At 59.8% G+C, this 21,030-nt stretch overlaps 1 protein-coding gene across 1 annotated transcript in view; it reads right to left on the bottom strand.

The window, feature by feature from the left end:
• Positions 1-21,030, bottom strand: part of VAC14 (VAC14 component of PIKFYVE complex) — a 98,285-nt gene that overhangs the window by 6,817 nt on the left and 70,438 nt on the right. Inside the window, exons 15-17 of the mRNA XM_059383535.1 lie at positions 3,347-3,521; positions 1,815-1,933; positions 539-618 (exon numbers count right to left, since the gene is read on the bottom strand). Of these exons, the coding sequence (XP_059239518.1) occupies positions 539-618; positions 1,815-1,933; positions 3,347-3,521 (374 nt within the window). The remainder of the gene's footprint in view (positions 1-538; positions 619-1,814; positions 1,934-3,346; positions 3,522-21,030) is intronic.

The following is a 21,030-nucleotide window of genomic DNA, read 5'->3' as shown; positions in this document are numbered from 1 at the left end:
GGGGGCTGCCCTCTCTGGGGAGCAAGCGCCAGGTGCGCTGAGATGCCAAGGGCTGTGCGTGTCCCAGCCAGCGGCCAGCGGCCACTTCTGCACATTCAGCCTAAATGTGACCACCTGGCGGCTCCTGCCCAGCCGCTCCCCACGAAGGCCAGCTCTGCTTTGCAGAGAGGGGAAGATGTAGCTCCTGGGCACAGAGAAGCCCCTGCAGGAGGGCCCAGGGAGCCCCTCAGCTTCTGAGAGTTGGGGCACAGGGCAGTGTGCTTGCAGGGGGCGTGGGAACAGCTCTGGACCGGCCGCTCCGGGTCCCCAAGTGGGGATGTCATTCAGCTTCAGATGGCCTGCATCTGCGAGACCCACCTTCAGGCACTCGCCCTGATGCCACTCGTCCCGGTCTTGCTGGACTGGACGCCCCAGCACTGTCATCCCCGGCCTTTTGTTCCGGCATTGGAGGACCCCCTCCCCACCTCCGCCGGTGGGGGGAGCCCCTTCCCCGCCCCCTCCCTGAGGCAGGGCGGAGCGGTGGGGGGAAGGCTCTTACATGTGAAGATGGGGCACTCGATCAGCTGCACCAGCTTGTCCACCTCTGTGAGGAAATCCACTGTGACCTCCAGGTCTCCGCTGGGGGGGGGGGGCGGTCAAGGAAAGTCTGACTGTTGGGCCGGGACGGCGGGCCTCTGGGAGGGGCCTCTGTGGGAGTGCGGGCCGCTGAACAGGGGGCGACTCGGGGGCTGGGAACGCGGGCTCTTCCCACTCGGGTCCTGGCTTCAGAAGCAGAGCCTGCTCTGCTGAAGCACGAAGGTCCACCAGTCTACCTGCCTTTTTACTTCTCCATCCCTCAGTGAAAAAGGGCCCAAGGGTCCCCCTGCGTGGGCACTCCGGTTCTGTGCGGGGGCTCTCTCCTCTGCGCCCTCCCGGCTCTGAAAGGCTCTTATCTCAGCCCTGCAGACCGGGGGCGGGGGGGGGGGAGGCTGCGGAGGAAAGGTCCCGGTTCCTGGACGCCTGTCGGCAGGGCCAAGGTCAGGGCTGCAGCAAGCAAGCGTGTGGCCCGCAGTCTCTGCGCCACACCAATGACTGAGAAAAGCAAATTTAGGGTGTGGACGAGAGCAGGCAGCCTCGGGGAGTGAGGCGAGGCCACACCGACCCTCAGTGGAAGAACCTCAGGAAAATTCTCTCCTTACCCCCAGCTCCCGCTCCCATCAGGAAAGGAGGCCCATTTTGTGTCCTAAGCAGCTTTTTAATCCAGGGTCACGAGCTGGGCATTCACAGAGGAAGCTGGTGCGCGTCAGCCTTCTAAGAACTGTGACCAATCTGCCCACAGATGCCTTTCCAGGCCCCAAGGCGAGCTGCGGGTCTTCTCTTCGGCTGAGGCCTCTCCCTCCGCCTGCTTCTCCCCGCTGTCCCAGCCAACCTGGGCTCCCTCTGGCTCTGTGGCCCCAGAAGGTCCTTGAGTTCACCAGCAATGGTGCAGACACCAGAACTCAAGCGTGCAGGCCTCACCCGGGTCCCCCCACTGCAGTCCACCCACCTTCCCCATTCCCGGGGCCTCTCCCTGCTCCCACCCGGGGGCACCCGCACCTAGGTGGCCCTGTCAGCACCCCTCAGCCTCGGTCCCTGGCTTACAAGGTTTTGCCAGGGCAGATCCTGCCACGAGACCCAGATGACCCTGTCTGCTGCCCCCAGCTTGCTCTCAAATACACCCGTCTCGGTGTCCTCCAAGGTCCTGGGGTCACGAGGCCTGGAGGCAGGGAGGGGGGTGACGGGGCAGGAGCGTGGCCCTTGGGCCTGCCACCTGGGCAGATGAACGGGAAGGATACAACTTCTGGATGAGGTCATAGGCGTGCCGGTAGTTCTGGGTGAGGAAGCACAGGGACACGGTTGTGACGGGGTTGTGGCACCAGGAGCGGTAGAGGCAGCAGAAGAGGTTCTGGCTCTCCTGAGGGGGAAGAGGTGTGAGCGGCCGACACAGCCCCGACTCCTTCCCACCCGGGGCCTGAGATCCGGGGGTTCTTGCGCAGCCCCGGGGAGCCAGCTCAGCACCCAGGGCTGTGTCTGGCAGCCCAGCTGGGAAACAAGCCGTCACAAAGGAAACGCTGACAGCTCCTCCTCAGACCCTGTCATTACTCCCAGTACCACAGAGCCACGTGGTGCTGGCTGTGAGGGCCTGGTCGGGCGTGAGCCTGTCCTCTGCGCCGGCATTCCTGCCCTTGGCAAGGAACAGTAACTGTCCTCCCCGGAACGCTGTGGTCCCGGAGCCTGTGGGGCTGGGAGGAGGCTTCCTCAGGCCTTGGGGTCTCCCTGGCAGCACCCCGTCTCAAGCTCAGATGCCCCATCTCCTCCTTCCTCTCCAGCCCCCCTGGTGCTCAGGAACCAGCCCAGGAGCTGAGCCCACATGCAGGGAGCCCCTGCCCTGAGAAGAATTCTTAAGTCAGTCCTCTGCAAGTGTGTGGAAAGAACCAGAGAAAGAAGACAGAGGTGTGGCCTGCTCATTCCGCGGCTCCTGACCTGCGATGCCCTAAAGCAGGCGTGCACATCCTTGAGACTCCCTGAGAGGGAGCAGAGACAGGGTCTGAGCTGCGGGAGGAGGTGGGGTGGAGACCACGGCCCACAACGGGGAACGAAGCCGCTGGAGCCACCAGCACACCCAGAATGGCAGCCACTTCCGGAGGCCCTCCGAAGCTCAGCCTCCTGCTCGTGGGCCACACGAAGCCCTTGACCGGACACTGACCTCAGGGCAGGCTGGCAGAACAGTGAGCAGTCCCCCACCTCCCTCTCACTGATCGGCCCCACTAGGCCCTTATCCAAAGCCTGGGCCGGGTAGCACTGGGATACCTTGGCTTAGGACAGGGGGCCTTTTGAGACAGATCTGTTCCCCTGTTCGAGGGAAGGACCATGGCTGAGAAGGAGGGTAGGGCCAGCAATGATCCCTGATGTCTGGCAACGATTTAACCCAGAAGCCTGACTCACACAGGGCAGCACGGCCCAGGACACGTGAGCCACTGGGTCCCAGAAGCCAGTGTGCTTGGCGTGTGGGGTGTCAACAAGGGGAAAAGGCATGGTCTTTGGCAGCTCACGGAGGGCACGCAGACCCTGGAGCAGAGTCCAGAGCCTTCCGTGGGTACAGATCTCTGCAGCAGGTGGCTCCAAGGAGACGGCCTCTGACTTATTGCCATGGTTGGCACTGAGCAGCAAGCCAGGGGAGTCCATAGTTCACACTGGACCCGGAGATCTCAGATTCTGTCCCGTCTCCCCACCATGAGCCCCCCGGGGTAAGGGTGGCTTAGCACGGCTGTGCGCCTGTGTGCACGTGGGACCACACCCGGGACCCGAGCCCATGGACGCGGAGTACCAGAGTCTTCAGGTCCTTGAGCTGGTTTCTCAGCTGGAAGAGTTCCGTGGAGGTGAGCAGGATGGTGTTGAGGGTGTGGACCATGGTCGAGGCAAACTTGAGGTCCTCCTCTCGGAGCAGGATGTCTGCCATCGAGTGAAAGATGTTCTCTGCATTCAGTAGGAGGCAGAGCTGCCTGGAAGACAGGCCAAGGAGAGGTTACAGAAACCTCTGGGCTTAACCTAGGGAGCCTCTCCCTGGTCTTGTAGCATCCTGACGAAACCCGCTCTTTCCTGGGTTTGGCCTGGGACCCCAGCTCTCAGGCCTGTGGGGGAGGGTGGGGCGCGGCTCACGGGGGGCCTGGCTCCATGCCTCCCAGGCCTGCTCACTCTGACCCCAGCAACTCTGGAGCCCCACAGGCTGGAATGACCTCCGTCCCCTGCCCCGACCCCAAGATGGAATTCTAAGAGGAACCGTAGGCCTCTCCTACCACTGTCGCTGCAGAAGCCTCACGTTACGTTCCAGACCTCCCACATGTCACAGCAATGCCCCCCACGTGCCCAGGCACTCCCTACCCCTTCCCGCCTTTACTTTTTTGGATAGAGATGACCTTTATGCGACAAGTAACCCACGCCGTTCACGGCGCCGTCCTCTGAGGGCCCCCCTGGGCTCAGGAACCTATCTGTGTTGTTCACAGGTGTGACCCCCACCACCCCCCGCCCGGAGCACATGGTGCCCACCGACTGCAGGGCTCAGTGGGTGCTTGTGGGATGGACGGGTCCTATGACAACCCCGAGTTTTATCTCCGATGTTCACATAAGGGAAACTCGGGTGCACAGACGCAAAATGACTTGACCGAGGTCACAGGATGAATTAGGGCCACTTGTCCTTCCCCCAACTCTCCTCTTGGAAGTCCTGTAGGGTTAGGGTTAGGCTTTGTGGAAAGGAGTCTCCGTTCTATAAAAAGGAAAACAGGAAATCCAGAGAATGGAGAAAAGCAGATTTTCCAGGGTCCCTGGGCCAAGATGATGTCAACAGTAGGAGGCAGGTCTCAAGGACAGGCTCGGAGGAAGCCTGCTGAGTTCCCTTTGCAGTGGCGCCCACGGAGGCTGGGCCTTGAGGGAACGAGTGGGCCTTCCCGTCGGGAGCATGGCCACTGAGCCACTGACCGCGCTCTGTATCCACTCCCTGGATACATCATGTCCCCTGGATGGGACACAGGGTGCACGTATGTCCGCCTGACTCCTCGCCTCTGCTCCCGGCAAGTACACATACCCTGACATGGGCCTGTGGGTACAAAGGTCTGGGGCCTGCCTCAAGATCTACATGAACCGGACAACATGAGCCACATTTGCAGCCAAGATGCTGGACACACAGCCATCCCAGGCCACTGAACTCGCACTAAGCTCTGCATTTATCAGGCTCTGGTTTCCTGCTTCCCTCTGAATACCAGCCATGCCTTGGGGCCAGACAGCAGAAGATTCCTCCCCACCCCCGGCTCCAGAAAAATCCCAGAGCATTTGGTAATAGAGAGGCCAAACCACGAAGTGCAAACAGTGGGCAGGCGGTCTCCAGCCCAGGCCCAGCTGGAACTAGCAGCCTTGGGGAAGAAAGCACCAGAAAAGTGGAAACAAGGCTGTTGGGGCGGGGGGTGGGGCTGGATAGTGGCGTGGGAGGGGCTTTGCCGTCACCTGGGTGGCACCCCTGCTCACCTGTGTGCCCCCAGAGCTTGGTACTTCCAACAGCTGTGTGACCCCAGTGTCTCCGTGCCATAATTTCTTCACCTCCTACTTGGGGGTAATACCCCCATGCAAGATGGAGGTCACTCAGAAGAGAGCTGCATAGTACATGGTTAACGGGACCCTACTTGGGTACTCCAGTGATACCAAAGGTGGGGGTGACAGCCAGTTCATAGGAAGAAGCTTGGCTCTTCTGCAGAGCACAGACAGTACTTTCTGTCCCTTCCTGGGCCTCCCACCCCTGGATGAGCTCTGTCTCCAGGGCCGTGGGATAGAAATGTTCCAGAAGGGCAGGCCAGGGAGGAAGGGGAGAATTCTGACAAATGGTCATAAATGCCCGTCGCCTGCAGCTGCTGCCGTCTCCATGACAGAGGCCAACAGCTGAGGCTCTGCCAAGGCAGCACTCTCCGGGGACCACGGGGCATGGGGACCTGTAGCAGCCAGAGGGTGGGGGTGGGGCACTCACATGAAGACAGCTGGAGAAGTGTGGAGGGGTAAGCAAAGGGGATGGTGGTGGTAAGGACAGGCAGGTGCCAAGGCCTCCTGGCATCCCTCAGAACCCGGAACACTGATGGTGCTGCAGAAGGTCACGGACCTTCTAGAAATTTCTAACATTTTCTAGAAACGCTCTTCTCTCATCACCAGTGAGAGCACACCATCCTGGCCTTTCCCTCCTTCAGTGACTGCTTCTCCTCTCGTGTTGTGGTGGCCCAGCGCACGCGTGCTCTCCATCTCTCTCTCTCGTCTGCATCTCTCAGTGGTCATGCCTGGTCTCATGTTTTCAAGGCCATCCCAAATGGCTGCCCAACAGGCATTTCAAATTTGGCAGTGCCACGCACCATGCTCCGGCTCCCTGCCTTCCTATCTCAGGAAGCAGTGTCCCTGCTGCTCTGCCCAAGGAAGGAGTCTCTCTTGAGCCCCTGGCTTCTCTGTCCAGTGCACCCGCCAGCCTGGCAAGTGTTGGCCATCTCTTCTGGTCAATTCCAAGCTGTCTCCTCACTGGTCTCCCTGCTGCTTCTCTCATCCCTACAATCCACCCTCCCAGAGGACTGCCCACTGGGGCAAGCCCTGAAAAGTGCCAGTCAGAGCACGCCACCCCCTGGCAGTTTCCCACGGGATCTGAACAAATCCCAATTCTTCACTACACCTCCAGGATCTTGCATCTTCTTGTCATTTCTCTCCAACTCAGCTCTTAGGGTCCCTCCTTCACTCTGCAGAGAGTGGCTTCCCGGATGTTACGTTTCCCCCTCATCACTCAGGGTCTGGCTGCCCTGCCTGGGGCTTGGCTCAGGAGGCCCCTGAACGCGCGCTGGCAGGACACAGCAGTGACACAGCACCCCGAGAAGCCGCCCTGAAGCTCTGCTAGTTAAACCAGCGGGAGAGGGGAAGAGGGAGAAGCCAGGAAGGGGCTCCTCAGAGAGAAGTGGCGGTGGGGGGCACGGCCTCCAGCAAGCCTCAAGCCCCACTGTGCTCTGGATGTTTGCTTCAGCAGGGTGGTCTCCTCGCCCCAGGAGGCTGCTGGGCAGAGCCTGGCGGGGCTGTTTTGCCCCCTCCCCCCGGCGGCCGGGCCACGCTCGGAGGCCGCACCTCGTCTCCTCTCACCCAGCCTCTTCCATCCCATCCCAAGGTCACCCGGGGTTTGGGAAGGAGGAAAACAATTCCCAGCCTGCTGGGTCACGAAGCCTCCAGAAGGCAGGAACAATGGAGTATTAGCTGCTCACTGGGAGCTCTCACCACACGCCAAGCACGTCCTTGCGGGATGGGCAGGGGCTGGCGGGAAGTAGAGCAGCCCAGGTCTCTGTGGGCTCACTGGGTCCTAGCTAGGCATCTTCGGGGGCGGGAGAAGAGTAATCTGGGCAGGTCAACCGGGCCGTAGCCTGGAGGGCTCTGAGTACTGGACCAGGACGCTGATTGCTCTTCCTTGAGTAGGACGGTGGGCGGTGGGCAGGGAGGGACCCACTTTTCACTTCAACCCCAAGCCCGTGAAATGGCCTGCCCAGGGGGGCCTCCGAGTCTCCAGAGGCCCAGCCCCAGGGTCCTCCCAGGGCGCTGAGCCAAGTCCTCACACCACGCTGCCAGGCACACAGCTGACCGGGGGAGCAGGGAGGATCCAGACCCAGGAGAGTCCCCTTCCAGAACCCGGTTCCTGCTCTGACTCCGCCTCCCTGGGGCCTGTCGGCGCCCAACCGGAGCCTGGCAGATGGCGGCCTTGTGGGGCTGCGGTGTCATCACTTCTGCTGAGCCCCGCTTGGGCGGCCTGCCCGGCTCTCAGGCATGGCAGCGGTCATGAACATGGCTTGCAAGCCTTAAACGTTCGCCCCTATTTTTTAATACTCATATTAAAGTACTATTCATCATGAGACAGCAGCTTGGAGAACACCTGGTGACAAGGCAGAGAGGTTAGGCAGGAGGAAACCTCCAGGAGGTCTGGGAGGGCACAGCCCGCAGGCCTACCTCAGGGCTGGAAGGCAGGGGTCCACACGCATGTGGCCTGAGGGGGCCTCTGGGATGCAGCCTCTCACCTCAGGCCAGAGCCCTGTGGATGGGCTTTGCCTCCCCCCCATCGAGCCCCCTGCTGTTTGCCTGTACAGCTGGTGCCCTGCTCCTGGGTCTGGGTTCATGCCAGGGAAGGAACAGTTCCCTTTGGTCCCTCTCAGGGGAGCAACCTGCCTGGGGCCTGACCCAAGACAGAAACCCCCACTTTCTCTAATGGATTGAGAAGACACTGCCTCTCCACAGAGGTGCCTTCTTTGGGGGTAACTTCAAAAGGCCAAGGTCTACAGCAGGGCCAGGGGAAGGCACTCTGGAGAGGGGCTGCCTGGAAATGGCCACACCACACTTGCCAGGCTGGCATGAGGTCTGTGTCACTGTCTCTTCAACCACTAACACTGGCTAAGCATCCCCGTTCACCAGACTCCAGCTGTGAACGGCCAGTGGCCTCAATGGTGGCCCAGAGTGGAAGGTGTGCTCCTGAGGCCCTGTCTGCAAGCCACCCACAGCCCCTGCTTCAGGCCACCTGTGGGCCAGAGCAGGGAGGAGGAGGAGGGCATCGACCAGCCTTGCAGGTGGCTCGAGACGAGCCAGTCTCACCCTGAGGCCCTGTGGCCCAGGCCAGATGGGAGAACCCCGCTGTGAGGCAGCAGCTGCTGCCCGCTGCAGGGGAGACAGGCATGGCACAGGCTGGCCCCACTAAGCCAGCAGGGGGCCCATTACTGTCCTTCACCCTGTCCTGGCAGTGGGAAAGGGGCCACATGTTGCTTTTCGTCTAGGGACCAGGACAGGTCACCAACTCAGGCCAGGCCAAGCCTTAGTTTGGAGGGTAAGACCTGCCCAGCAGCTTTGCACCCCCTTCCCCCTTGAGGACCATGTGCAGAACAGGAAAGAAGAGGCCGTCACCTCTGAGGGTGTGAGTGGGGGCTGCTTCTGCCTCCAGATGCCATTCTCCAACAGGCCAGCCCTGCCCCCACCCCCAGGGCCTGGCAGGGCATGAAGGATAGGGGTCAGCACTGAGGAACCCTGTTGGGTGGTGAAAAGAGGGTGAGCAGTTCCTTTCAGGAAGGAAGAACCCCAGGGCCTGGGGAAGAGCAAGGCTGGCCCAGGGGAGGGGGTAGCTGGAGAGGGGGCTCCTTCCCTGGGCCAGCCTGGTCTGCAGGAACAGGGACCCCACACCGGGGTGTGGGCCCAGGAGGGTCGAGTCCTCAGCATGGACACGTACCTTCCTTGGGAAGAAGCACTCCGCCTCCCCGCCATGCTGTGCGGGGGGAGTCTGAACCACGCCATGTGGCTTTGGGGAAGATGTCACACTTCTTCCCATGACCCCTCTTCCCTGTGCCCTCTGGAAACGAGACCCGCAAAGCTGCCAAGGTCAGAAACTGCAGCCCCTGCACCTCCTTCACGGTCAGCTGATGCTTCCCAGGCCCCTGGGCCATTTGCAAGATGCTTATGCTGGTTCTCTCCTGGGGCTCTCCTCCAGCTCCCATCCCCAAGTAAGGGCATGCTGATGCCCCCACAACCCCGCCCCGACTGTTCTGACACTGAGCCCAGAGCTGAGGGCTGGCCCGGGAAGTGCAGTGAGCTAGTCTACACTGGCTGCCACCCTCCACTCCCCTACCCTTTCTCCTTCCACAAGCCTGGCTTTTTATTTTTATTTTCAATGTTTATTTTTAAAAGATTTTATTTATCTATTTGACAGGCAGAGATCACAAGTAGGCAGAGAGGCAGGCAGAGAGAGAGAGGGGGAAGCAGGCTCCCCGTGGAGCAGAGAGCCCGATGTGGGGCTCGATCCCAGGACCCTGGGATCATGCATGACCTGAGCCAACAGCAGAGGCTTTTAACCCACTGAGTCATGTAGGTGCCCCAAGCCTGGCTTTTTAAAGAGAGACGAAAGGCAGAAGCAGATGGTGTGTCTGACCCTTGGAGGGGGTGCCTGGAGTGAGCACTCAGCCTGGAGGGCCCAGGAGCGCCTCCCTCACCTGGTGGCCCAATGGCTTTGGCTCTCAGGTGCAGGGGACACAGCCGGCCCTGCTAGCCGCTTGGCCCAAGGCTACTAGGCAGGGACGTGTGAAGGGCCCCAGATGGATTCAAGAGAAGTTTAAGGGGAGATAGAGGCCTTTCCCATTCTTGACTATCCTGAGTTGACGGGAAAGCCACCAGCACAGGCCATGAACAGCTGGCCCAGTATGGAGAGACTTGGGCTAACAGCACATGTGAGCGGAAGGTGATGCCAGTGTTGAGAGAGAAGCCGGGGAACCCACCTCCCACCCCCAGCCTCCCCCAGCTGCTCTTCCTGCTTCAATGTTCTTGCCCCTCGGGGCCAAATGCCCTGGGAACGACCCCCCCCCACCCACCCCGCGCATCTTCCATGCGATCAAAGAGATGAGGCCTCCAGGGCCGTCCAGACTCAGAGGAACTGAGCCATTAGTGTCACACAGGAGGTGGCCCCATGCTCGATTCCATCCAGTACCTCCTGCTGGGCGGGGCCCAGTAACCAGCTTCCCACAGACACACAGGAAGGTCTGCTTGCGGCTCCTAACCCGCCTGCCCATGCTGCCCTGCCCCACACCTCCATTTCTGCGCTGTGGCCTCGGGGCCCCCGGCATCCCGGATCCTGCCCAGGCGGGGCCAGGCCTCCAGCCTCGTGAGGCCATGCTGGACCAGACTTGCAGCTCGGCTCTCCAGTGGGTAGCCTGGGGAAGGCAGGATCAGCCCTGGGCTGGAAAACACTGTTGGGCTGGGGTCTGCAGGGTCACTGGGCACGCAGGCCCGGATGTAGCTCCCTTGCTGAGGCTAGAACTGGATGCTGCCTTGGAGGAAAGCTCCGGCAGGGTAGACCCCATGGCCCTCTGCAAGGTGGCCTCAGGGCCAGACCCATCGGGCTGAGGGACAAGTTTCAGGCACCTCTGGTGCAGGTGTCCTTGGCAGCAGAGCCAAGTCATTTCTGCTCAGAGCCCTCCCCTCTCCTCCAGCTGGGCTTCCTTCATCTCCATCCCCAGCGCCTGGGAACTGACCAGGCCAACACCATGTACTGAGGTACAGACCCTCACCTCTCTCTTTTGGCTCCTGGCTGAGGTCCACATCAGTGGTCAGGCCAAGGGGATACGAGCTACCCTGGCAAACGCCTGGATCTCACAACTATCACTCCCAACTGCAGCCTTATGTCAGGTACAGAAAACACAGGGCCCAGAGTCACCGCCACCATTCCCACTGGAAAGGGCCCTCCAGCCTTGGCCTTCGCTCTGCCCCTGGGGGACAGCTGGGATCCTTTAGGCATTTAAAGAGAAAGCAGCTTCCAGGTCAGGGTAACATTAGAAGCGGGAGGCAGGAGCCGCCTCCCATCTGCAGTTCAGAAGGCTCCAGAGCCCCACTGCCCCCACTGCTCCCCGTCCCATCGGGCCCCAGCTCTTCTTCCCTTCCCTTCCAGCTCCCTGCTTCCCAAGTATGAAAACTGTAAATCTGTTCTATCTCTTTCAATCAGTCCTCAGCAGTGTGCCCCTCAGGGCAGAGGCAACCACGGTAACCCTGCCAACTCATGCCTTAAAAATTCAGTGTGTTTAATGCAGTCGATGCCGCTGATATGTTTAAAAGTCTCGTTGGGGTGGGGGGGAGGGGGTGGGAGGAGGCACGAGGACTTGTTTTTCTGGGTCTTGCCGGGAGCTCGCGGAAAGGGATGGCGGGAGGGCCGCAGCATGATGGGGGAGAGGAAGAAAGGGTCTTTTATCGACTCAGTTCTCTCTTCCTCTTTACAGATGAGCCCGGCCAGCTCCCGGGGGCCACAGCCACCCTGGCGGGGCTCACGCAGACACCTCCAGCGCAGGCCGGATCTGGACGGGAGTGGTTAAGAAAACCAAATGGTCTCAGCTGGTTGGGGTGAGCCAACCTGTCTCTGGGTTCGGGGCTGTCTCTAGGGACCGCGATGGGAGCGGTGCAGAGCTGGGAGAGCTGAGCCCCCCGCCCTGTACAAGGCCAGGGTGGCCAGATGGGCCCCTCTGCCGTGTGAGGGGTCCCACCTGCTCCCCAGGACAGAAGCTGTCTCCCGCACCTGATCCCTGACAGACCCAGCCCCATTTTCCTTGTGCTCTGGCCAAGCCTGTTTCCCACTGTCCATCTGCAGGGACCTCTCCAGCCCCCTTCAGGCCTTTGATCAAGCTGTCCCCAACTGGGACCCCTGGGAGGGCCTCTGGCCCCTCTCCTGCCCCACCCCTGCTAGTCCCACAGTCTCCTGCCTCAAGCTGTGTGGTTCCCCACCCCGCTGAGCTTCACCTTGTGGAGCTCGTGGTGTGTCTCCTCTCTCAACCTATGCTTCCCAACGCAGGATGTGTTTGGGGCCCGGTCCGGAGATGGATGCTTATGGAATAGAGGATGAACGGCCAGGAGGGCCATGGCGGCTCGCATTCCTTCACCTATGGAACTTGGCTTATGGGAGGGACCGCAAGGGACTCAGGACCCCTTGAACACTGCACGGGCGAGGTGGTTTGTGAAGGGTCTGGTTCCGGCTGAGGCGCTTTCGGATTATGCCAGGAGAGGTCTCTGACTCACAGACAAGGTCCAGGTTTGTGCCCCAGAAAAGAGGTTCCACCTTCTATCCCACGTGGCGGAGACACCCCGGAGTATAGGTCAGATGGCAGGGGAGGGATCCCCGTGCTGGAGGCGCCTGGGACACAAGTCCTGCAGGGAAGACCCTGGGGGCCGGCTGAGTTGTGTTGGTGCCGGAGGAAAAGGTGCTGCTGGGAGGCAGGGCAGGTGGTAAAAGCCGGAGGCCATCCTTCTAGGCCTTGAACCCTTGGTAGAAAAGCCCACGGCTCCTGAGCATTTCATGTTTTGAACACTCCGAGCAAAGGAAAACAAAGGGAGGGCTCGCTAAAGGAAATCCTGCTGTCCCCAGGACAATCGGTTCCAAGAACCACTGACACACAGTATGTCCTTGAGAACAGCTGGGTCCTGTCATGGAGGTTTCTGCCCGGTAACGACACACGCGGCACCTCTGTGAGTGCTTTCTCTACCTTGGGCATGTCATGTACCTTGAACCCCTTTAACAAGGGGACAGGTGTGAAACCCGTGGGTTTCATGGCCTAGGTGGCACAGGGGCTCAGAAGATGGTTTGGGGTTACCTTGGCTGCAGATATCGCTGGATCCACTGATGGACTGAAGCCTGCCTGAGTTTCTCTGGAACCTTCCTGTGACTCCGGGGAAGTTTATTTATCTATTTGACCTCCACCCCCTCCCGGGTCTGTGGGTGGCAGGCAATGACCACACTGGCCACACCTGGCCAGGACAGTGCTGTGCTGGTGCTGGGTTCTCATGGCTTTTTCTCCTGGTGGTCGAGTGGGAGGCAGAGTCCAGGCACCGCACCCACAGCCATGCTACGGTCAGAACCCAAACTCAGATCTGGTTGGGATGGGGGTACGGAGGTACGACTGTGCAGGTGACCCCATCAGCAGCTGCCCAGACACCTCTGCTGGGAGCCCTGGCTCCTGAGCACAGGTGGCAGGTCAGTTGCTGCCTCTGAGGTCTCAGGTGGGGAGGAGGGATTTCAATACAATGACTGTGAGGACTCTGAACTCGCCTACACAGTCAGGCAAATAGCAACTCGAAGCCTCATGCGTCTGGGAGCCCCTGGCCTAACTGTTAGAGAATCACTGACAGAGACTATCTCTTTGACGCCCTCTGAGTTCCTACCCTTCCAAGCAGGATTTCCTCCCAAGGATGTGCTTAGCCTCCCTGCCCACAAAGTGGCTGCACACTAATGCCAACACACACACACAGAGCCTGGCAAACTGTTTTCAGGCCCCAGACGTGCTGGCCCATCCACGCCCCGGCCAACTTCCAGCCAGGTGCATGGATGTCCTCAGGGATCCTGTGCTCACGGGACGGAGGACCAAAGTGAAGCCAAGCACCGGTCCTAGGCCACACTGCCAGGCCCACGGAGGAGCAGAGTCCCTGTCCCATTCTGCCAGACTGTCCCACGTGGCGTGGCACCTGCAGGACAGACCTCTCCTCCCTGGCGCAGCCCTTCTCTCCGGCTGACGGAGAGCCCCAGTGCCTTGTGACGCACATGTCCAGTGCAGGGGCACCGCTTCGCCCCATGGCTTGGAGTGAAGTAGACAGACAGAGACATAGAGTCTGCCTTAGGACGGGTAAAGGGAAAGCCCCCCCGCCAAGCCATCTCTGCCATTTCCGCTGCAAACTACAGAGGTGATGACGTGACATTCTGAGAACAAATGCAAGCAAGTAGGACAAGTGCCAGGAGCCAGAGGAGCCTGCCCAGGGCTGCTCCATCATCCGTGGGATTGGCCTGGGGACACCCCTTGTTCCAAATGGCTTCCTGTTACCAAGTTGCTCGGTGCAGATTTTCTATCACTTCATCCCATGATTCCCAAACTGGTCCTTTGTTCCAGGCCAAGGGATCCCTCCCCACTGCTGCTTTTACGACCACAAACTTTTCCAGACGGTGAGCATCTCCCTTCCGCCGTGCTCGGCACTGAGCCCAGACACTGAGGCCTCCCCACAGCTCTGCCCCTCTCACCTCACAGCCACGCCGCCCACCCGAGCCCAGCGGCCGGCTGCTCACGTTGTCCCTGCTGCGGCCAGAATGCCTTCCCCACCAAACCCTTCATGCAAGAGGGCCAGATGCCCTCAGAGTCGTGGGTTCTGGGTACGCACAGCGATGCTCCTCTATCTCTCGGTCCCGTGGTGACTTTCCTCCAAGGGATTTAATGTGTCCCGAAGGGCTCCAACCAGGGGCTGCCATTTTGCTTGCTGGTGGCAGCCTCCGTTCTCCATCCTGGCAGCCCCTCCCCCACCTCGAAGTGGGGAGCCACCACCCCTTGTCCCACCAGTGTCCTAGCCGCCCCCACAAAGTCATGCAATTACTGTTTAGAACCAGAAAGGCCCTCCAAGCCAGCAACAGCGCCTTCCCAAGACACCCCTGAACCCGGCTGTATGCCGGAGTTGGCCGAAGACCATATGGGATGCCGAGACCACGCCGAGGCCCCCTCCAGAAAGTGGCGATCTGTATTCTTAACGGCCTTCACAGTAGGGACTGCGAACCACTGCCCCCAAACTGCCTCCCCAGAGCTACTGCCACCAGCCCAGCAACACCACTCTCTGGAAGGAATGGGGAGCTCTCACTAGCAGTCCCAAAGGATGCACAGCCATGGAGCTCTGGGGAAGGCCCCAGGTTGGGGTCCTCATGACGTCCCCTCACTTCCCCAGAGTCCGGGCCTGGTCTTCCTAGGTTTCCCCCAGTGTCTCGCTATTTCCTGCCCATCTCCACCCGAGGGGTCCCAAGCCCGCTGTGGGCAGCCCCGACTCGCTCTGTTCAAACAGAAGGAAAAGGAGGGCAGCCCGGCCTCGGGCTGTGGTCCCTCCGGCTGTCACGGACGCCGCAGGGGAGGAAGCTCGGCTCAGTGGCGCTGGGCACACGCTGCTCCTGCCTTTCTGGCCTTCAAATCTTTACTCTTGGGGGTCTTAGGATACTTATAAACTGAGACTGCCATCTGTAGCTCTTCACAAGAACCCGCTTACAGGGCACAAAGATAAGCGTCGGCAAGAGAATGGGAAGCGAAACAGGAACAGCGCACTGCCGGTCACAGAGCAAATATCACAGCGACCTCGCCGCGGAGTCTCTCGGAAGATGGTAAGAAGATCAGAGAGAAAGGGCTGGGAGGAACGAAGGGCCACCGCAGAAGCGACAGGACAAAGACAGCAAGGAAGGGACTCCCTCGGTCCTTTGTGGCTGAATGAAGGGGGTTTCTCTTATTCGTACCCTCCCTTGCCAGGAGGCTGTGAAAATTCCTCTTGTGATCAGTCATTTTCAGGGAGTTTTAAGATGCATGAAATGGGCTTTTCATCTAAACCGTTCCTTTCCAGCCCAGGAAATGCACATTGGATTAAATGAATAGAGCGAGAAAGGGCCCCAGGCGGGAGGTGTGCGTGGAAGTCCCTCTGGGGAAAGTGTCTGCAGCCATCCAGAGTCCCAGGTCTCAGTTACAGACCGGGTTCTCCGAGGCAGAGCTGGGCCAGGCGAGGGCCCTGCTTTGGAGGGGCCATCCTGCTCTCCCCCGCCCCCCGCCAGGGCCACCACGCCCAGAGAAGACAGGCGGTGGAGTTGAACATGGTGAGGTGGTGGCCTCGAAAAGGGAGGACGACCCCAAGCCACTCTGCTTGGAGCCAAACCCTGTGTGCAAACAAGGCAGGGCAGTCCCGGATCTGCTGCTGGAAATGCACAGCCATGGCCAAAACCACCCTCGGCCACGCTATGCACTCACGAGCGCAAGACTGAGTTTTGGAAGGAGATATGTGGCACCAAAACAGAGGCTACTCCTGGGCAGGAGGTGGTGGTGACAGGGCTTACATTTTATGCTACGTCTTCTGCACTGTTTGGATTTCTGTCTTACGTGGTTTACATTTTTTTCAACACAAGCTAAGAAGGAAGTTCTTCTGGGATCGTCTGGACTCCATCAGAGACGTTCTCAGGGGAGGTGCGGGGAGCAGGGTGCCGGGAAGGGGGCGCCTCCTTGGAGGGTGTCCGGGCTCCCACTCTGGCCCAGACGGCAGAGTGGCTCTGTCTCTCTGGTGGGGGCTGCTGCACATTTGCAGATTTAACAATGGAAACATGCATTTTACAAATGAGAGGATCAACAGCAGGGAGATGGTATTTTTAGCTACCGTGGCTCTTTGCTTCAAAGGCGTAGGCTTCATCTAAAACCAGGCAAACCTCCTACAAAGTCTGCCTGTTTGCAAGGAGTGATTAGCATAATACGAGCAGGAGAAAAGGCCTGGCTCCACTCGGAGGCAGGAGTGCCTACTACATGGGAGGCTTTCTCTGGAAATAGAATCACGAGGAGAAAGTCTCAATGGAGATGAAGCCCCTGCCTTCAGTCAGAGCAGGAGAGCTGCCCCACGCCGCTGGCCGGGGAGCCCAGGGTCGTGGGTTCGAGCAATGTGCAGTGTGAGTACATGTCCCTGTGCTGCGCAGGGCAAGGCCACCCTCTGGGCTGTTGTTGCTAGCATCACTGGGGCCCCATGCAGTCACCTTCTTCTAGTAGAAATACAGAGGGTCTAAGGGCTGTCTTTCCAGATGCCCCTGGTAGGGCAGAGCCGAGTGAAGGCTGAGGGAGAGCGCGGACTGGGAGACTGTTGGGGGCAGGGTGCAGACAGAGCAGGACTCAGATGATGCAACCTCAGGGAGGTGTCCTCCCTGGAGGTCATGCCAGGGCTCCCGGCCCCTGAGAAGTGGCACAGCTGTGGGTTAGACTGAGCTGTGGCCCCTGGTCCCTGTCCTCATGCCCCTCGGGCCTCAAGCCTGCTGGGGTCTGTGCATCCCGCCTTCCTCTCTCCAGGCTTCCCTGTCCCTGCCCCCTGCCCTGCCATCCTGCTGGCTTGGGAAGACTAAACATGTGGAGAAGCTTGACATTTTCTCCCAACACCACAGAAATGCAATGAAATCTGTGACCTTCCGAGAACCATAATGACAGATACTCATTCCGGGAGCCGAGCTGGGGGCAGATATCGCCGGGCAGCTGCTTGGTCACACCAGTCCCAGAGCCCCATCCTGGGGAGAGTGTGACCTTGGGCAGCAGTGGGGGACCGGGGGCAGAAAGCAGCAGCACTGCTGCTATTTCAGACACTCCTGGCCTGAGAGAGAGCAGAGGGACTGCAGGGGCGGGCAGCTGTCAGAGCAGCCCCCAACCCTCAGGGTCCCCACGGCAGTAAGATCACAGGTCTTCCTGCGGAGGAGCAGGGGACCGGGAAATACTCCCAGGCAGGGTGCGCAGCTGAAGATCTAAGAAACCAATTACCACGCTACCGGGGGGCTGGGAGAAGCAGAAGGATGGGACCGGGGGCGGCTGCTCGGGCTTCAAGGGCAGGAAGGAAGTGAGGTCACTCTAGGAAAACTGGCCAACTGTCTGGGCCAGAGGCCACTGACATAGGTGGGCAGGGGGGGCTCCTTTGGGAAAGGGGCTCAAAGGAGGGGCTCAGCTCATGGAGGAGGGAGAAAAAAGCTGACTCTTCTCAGGAGAAATGACTGGACAAAGCCAGCCGGCTGAAGTCCCAGGCACCTGAACTGGCTGAAGGCAGGTCCCCTAAGCAGATGGGGCGGGGACATCTGGGGTGCCGAGAATGTTTTTAAATTTAGTCCAGATTATCTGCTCAAACTGCTGCTCCCAGCAGCACTGAATCTTCTGGAAGATGTAGCAGCCCAATCCCTTGTCAAGTAAGCTTCCTGAGCCACTCCTTAACTAGTCTTTGGTGTTTTGGGAGGCTAATGGTGGGGAAGAGACCGTAGTAAGGTCACAAGATAGTAGCACGTACGAGTCTCCTCCTGCACCCTGTGAGCCCTGGGCCCCACTTCCCTTCTGTTCCCTGGATGTTCTGGAAACATGGCAGGGCAGGTGGGGCACCCATCCAACTCAGTGTGGCCTCACACAGACTTGCAGTCCTTCCTTGGCTGGGGGAGATGGGGTGCCATCCTGCAGACTCTAGGGGCAGCCACCTACCAGTGGTTTCTCCTCTCAGGGTCTTATGCATGCTCACAGCAGGCGGAGAGAGCTTTTTGAACCTGCTCGGGCCCTTCAGTGGTCCACCAGGTGCCCCAGGGCTGCTCATGAGACAGCCAGAGGTCCCAGGGGGCACTCCCAGCTCCCTGGGGTGCCAGGGCATGGGCCCCATGGCTTCTGAGAAGACTGCTGGCTCCATGAGAAACCTCTTCTCCTCCCCACCCTCACCCAGTCCCTACTTCTCTTTCGTGGCTCCAGTTAGACAGTGTCTCTTTCCAGAAGCTTTCCTGGACCCCTCCATCTGGGGCTGGGCATGACCCCCCCACCCCATCTGCTCCCCCAGACCACCATCGCTCCTAATGTTTGTGAATGTCCCTAAGAGGGCAGGGACCAGCCCTGCCCACCATGGTGTCCTCGCCAGTGGGTACTGAGACAGGTCCACTCAATGACAAATGGCATTTCCTGGCCGCCCCCTGGGGAGGCGGGGGCAGCACTGGGGCAGAGCCCTCTTATCGGTCCTCACCGGGGAGGGGCCGGGTGCTTGCTCCAGGCATTTCCATTCTCAGAGACAGGACTCTCGCCTGGCCTGACAGCTGTGGCCTAATTTCCAGGGCTATACCCAGGCTCCTTATTTTAACCCACTTGGTATTTTTCATTCCTGAGGCATGGGGGGTGGGGATGGAGCGGGACTGGGGAATGGGGGAGGAGTGGACAAATGGGAGAGATGAGCTCAGCGGGGCTTGGAGGACTCCGGCATTCTGGGGCAGGAATGTGCCAAGAGGGAAAGGGATGGGGAGAGGAGGGCCAAACTGACTTGTTTTTTAAATTTTAAAAAGGAAAAAAAAAAAAAAAATCCCCAAATCCTACCCCCTTGATTTTCCTCAGTAAGCATTTTCAGCAAGGTCACAAATGCACTGGCTCTATAGATTTTTGGCTGCAGACTGCATTTCAGGCAGCCTTTAAAAGCCAATTCTTGGCGTAGCTTCAGCTGAGCCCGAGGAGAGGGAAAACTAGGGCACACTTTTATGCTCCAAGAAAATATCGGATCCAGGTCACAGTTTCCTGGTTCCCCTGAAGCTGTGGGGTACCCCCCCTTAACAAAGCCCACACCTGAGGGACCCCCCCCCCCACCCCCGCCCACCGCATACAACCCTTCCCCTCTGCAGTTTCCTCCAGAGCTCGGATCACAACAGCAAGGACACATATTTATCGGTCACTTGTCACCTGTCTGCCTATGTCACTAAACTGCTCCCTCGGTGAAGGGAGGGATGGGTTCTCCATCTAGTGCATGTGCAGGGCTGGCGTGGGGCCTGGCAGACAGCACGAACTCCAGGAAGTCATGGAAAGGACCTTGTGGAGAGTCAATGTCTGACCCTTAGTCCCAGTGGGGCTGGCCGAGCTTGTCCTTCTGACAGCACCCCAGGCCCATCTGAGTCTCCGTCTGCATGTTGTGCTGTTTCGGCTTGGGTCTGCCTAGTCCAGGCTGTGGCATGAAGGCAGCACGTGCAAACAGTCTGGAAAAGTCAGACCCTCCGCTTCTTCCGTGGGAAAGAGTCAGTTGATCTGTAAGGTCTCTTCTGGCCACTCCAAACTAAGCCGAAAATCCAGACGGAGACTCTCCTGGTCTCTCTTCAATCCCGTGTCTAACTCCAAGTCCACAGCCAGCCACACAGGCCATGGCCTACAGCCTCTGGCGGGGCGCAGTGTTCAAAAAAGTAAAGAAGCCACAGAGAAGGATCAGCTGGAGGCTCGCTCCCCTGCCTGCCCTTGGGGTGGTCTCTGGGAGGGTCGAGGGTCACCAGGCACTACACAGCCCCACCCTTCCCCCTTCCTGGATGGAGGGGGGATTTGGCTCCTGCTGCCGCCCCACCATGGGCCCCGCTTCACGTCCCCCTTCAGGCCGCATACGGACCTCAACCACAGTGTGGACACCAGCTGGGGCTGCCTCCCCCTCCTGCGGTCTGGGGTGCTGGTTCCCGTGGACAACTGTTCTTCCCCCCTGCACCTGCGGGCGGGCCCACGATCTGGTCCCGGACCACCAAGGCACGGCACTTCCCTGGCCACGGCGACAGGTCCGTGAGCCCCAAGCCCAGCACTGCAGCTGAAGGCGGCGCCGTCCTGCCACAGGGTGGATGGCCGGCCCGCGGGGCGCGGACGGAGCAGGAAGAAGAGCCAGCTACGGAGGTGGGAGGTGAGACCAAGTCCTGGGGACACGAGCCAATCCTTGTCCCTGACCGCACACTCCCGCCCTGTCCCTTGACACACAGCGAGAGCAAATCCTTTCCTTTCTCGTGGGCAGAGCGGCCCCTTTCCTCTGGGACCTGTTGCTCCCCACTCCATGTGGGTTCTGGTCGGGCCGCCGCTGGCCCACGGGGTGGGCGCATGACCCAGCGTGAGCCACTGAGCACAGCCTGCGGGGACGTGGTGGCCATGTCTACAAGCCTTGAAGGGACCAAGACAACAAGGCTGACCCCAAACAAGGGCCGAGAAGAGAGACCGCACTGCCGGGAAACGCCGAGTTCCTGCATCTTGCTGCTCTCTGCCTCTGTCTGGTCACACAGGCTCGTCAAGCCCCTTGCTCTCTGCGGTATCTGTGACCTGGGTTCCTGCCTCCTGTCACTCAGAGCGCCCACCGATACGGCTAGGTGTGTGGTTCCCGACCCCAGGCTGCAGACCACCGCCGGCCAGGCTGTACCCGGAACCCAGAAGCCGCTGAACCCAGAAGCCGCTGGGGATCAGCTGGCTGGGAGAAAGCACCAGCAGGCCGGACTAGGTGCTCTCCAAGACCCCTGGCTAGAGCTAAGGACTAATACCTTGGGTAGGAGGTGAAGTAATATTCCAGCTCGGTGAGAATGCTGGACAAACGTCACCCAGAAACAGGCAGCTTTATGGTTCGTTTTAGGAGCTCCTAATCCCCTGAAAAAGCACCACAGAACATAAACGCTAACTGTGAAGGAAAACTGATACC

This window comes from Mustela nigripes, chromosome 17 (genome assembly GCF_022355385.1).
Source record: "Mustela nigripes isolate SB6536 chromosome 17, MUSNIG.SB6536, whole genome shotgun sequence".
Taxonomy (NCBI): Eukaryota; Metazoa; Chordata; class Mammalia; order Carnivora; family Mustelidae; genus Mustela; species Mustela nigripes.
This window is presented reverse-complemented; position numbering and strand designations above follow the sequence as displayed.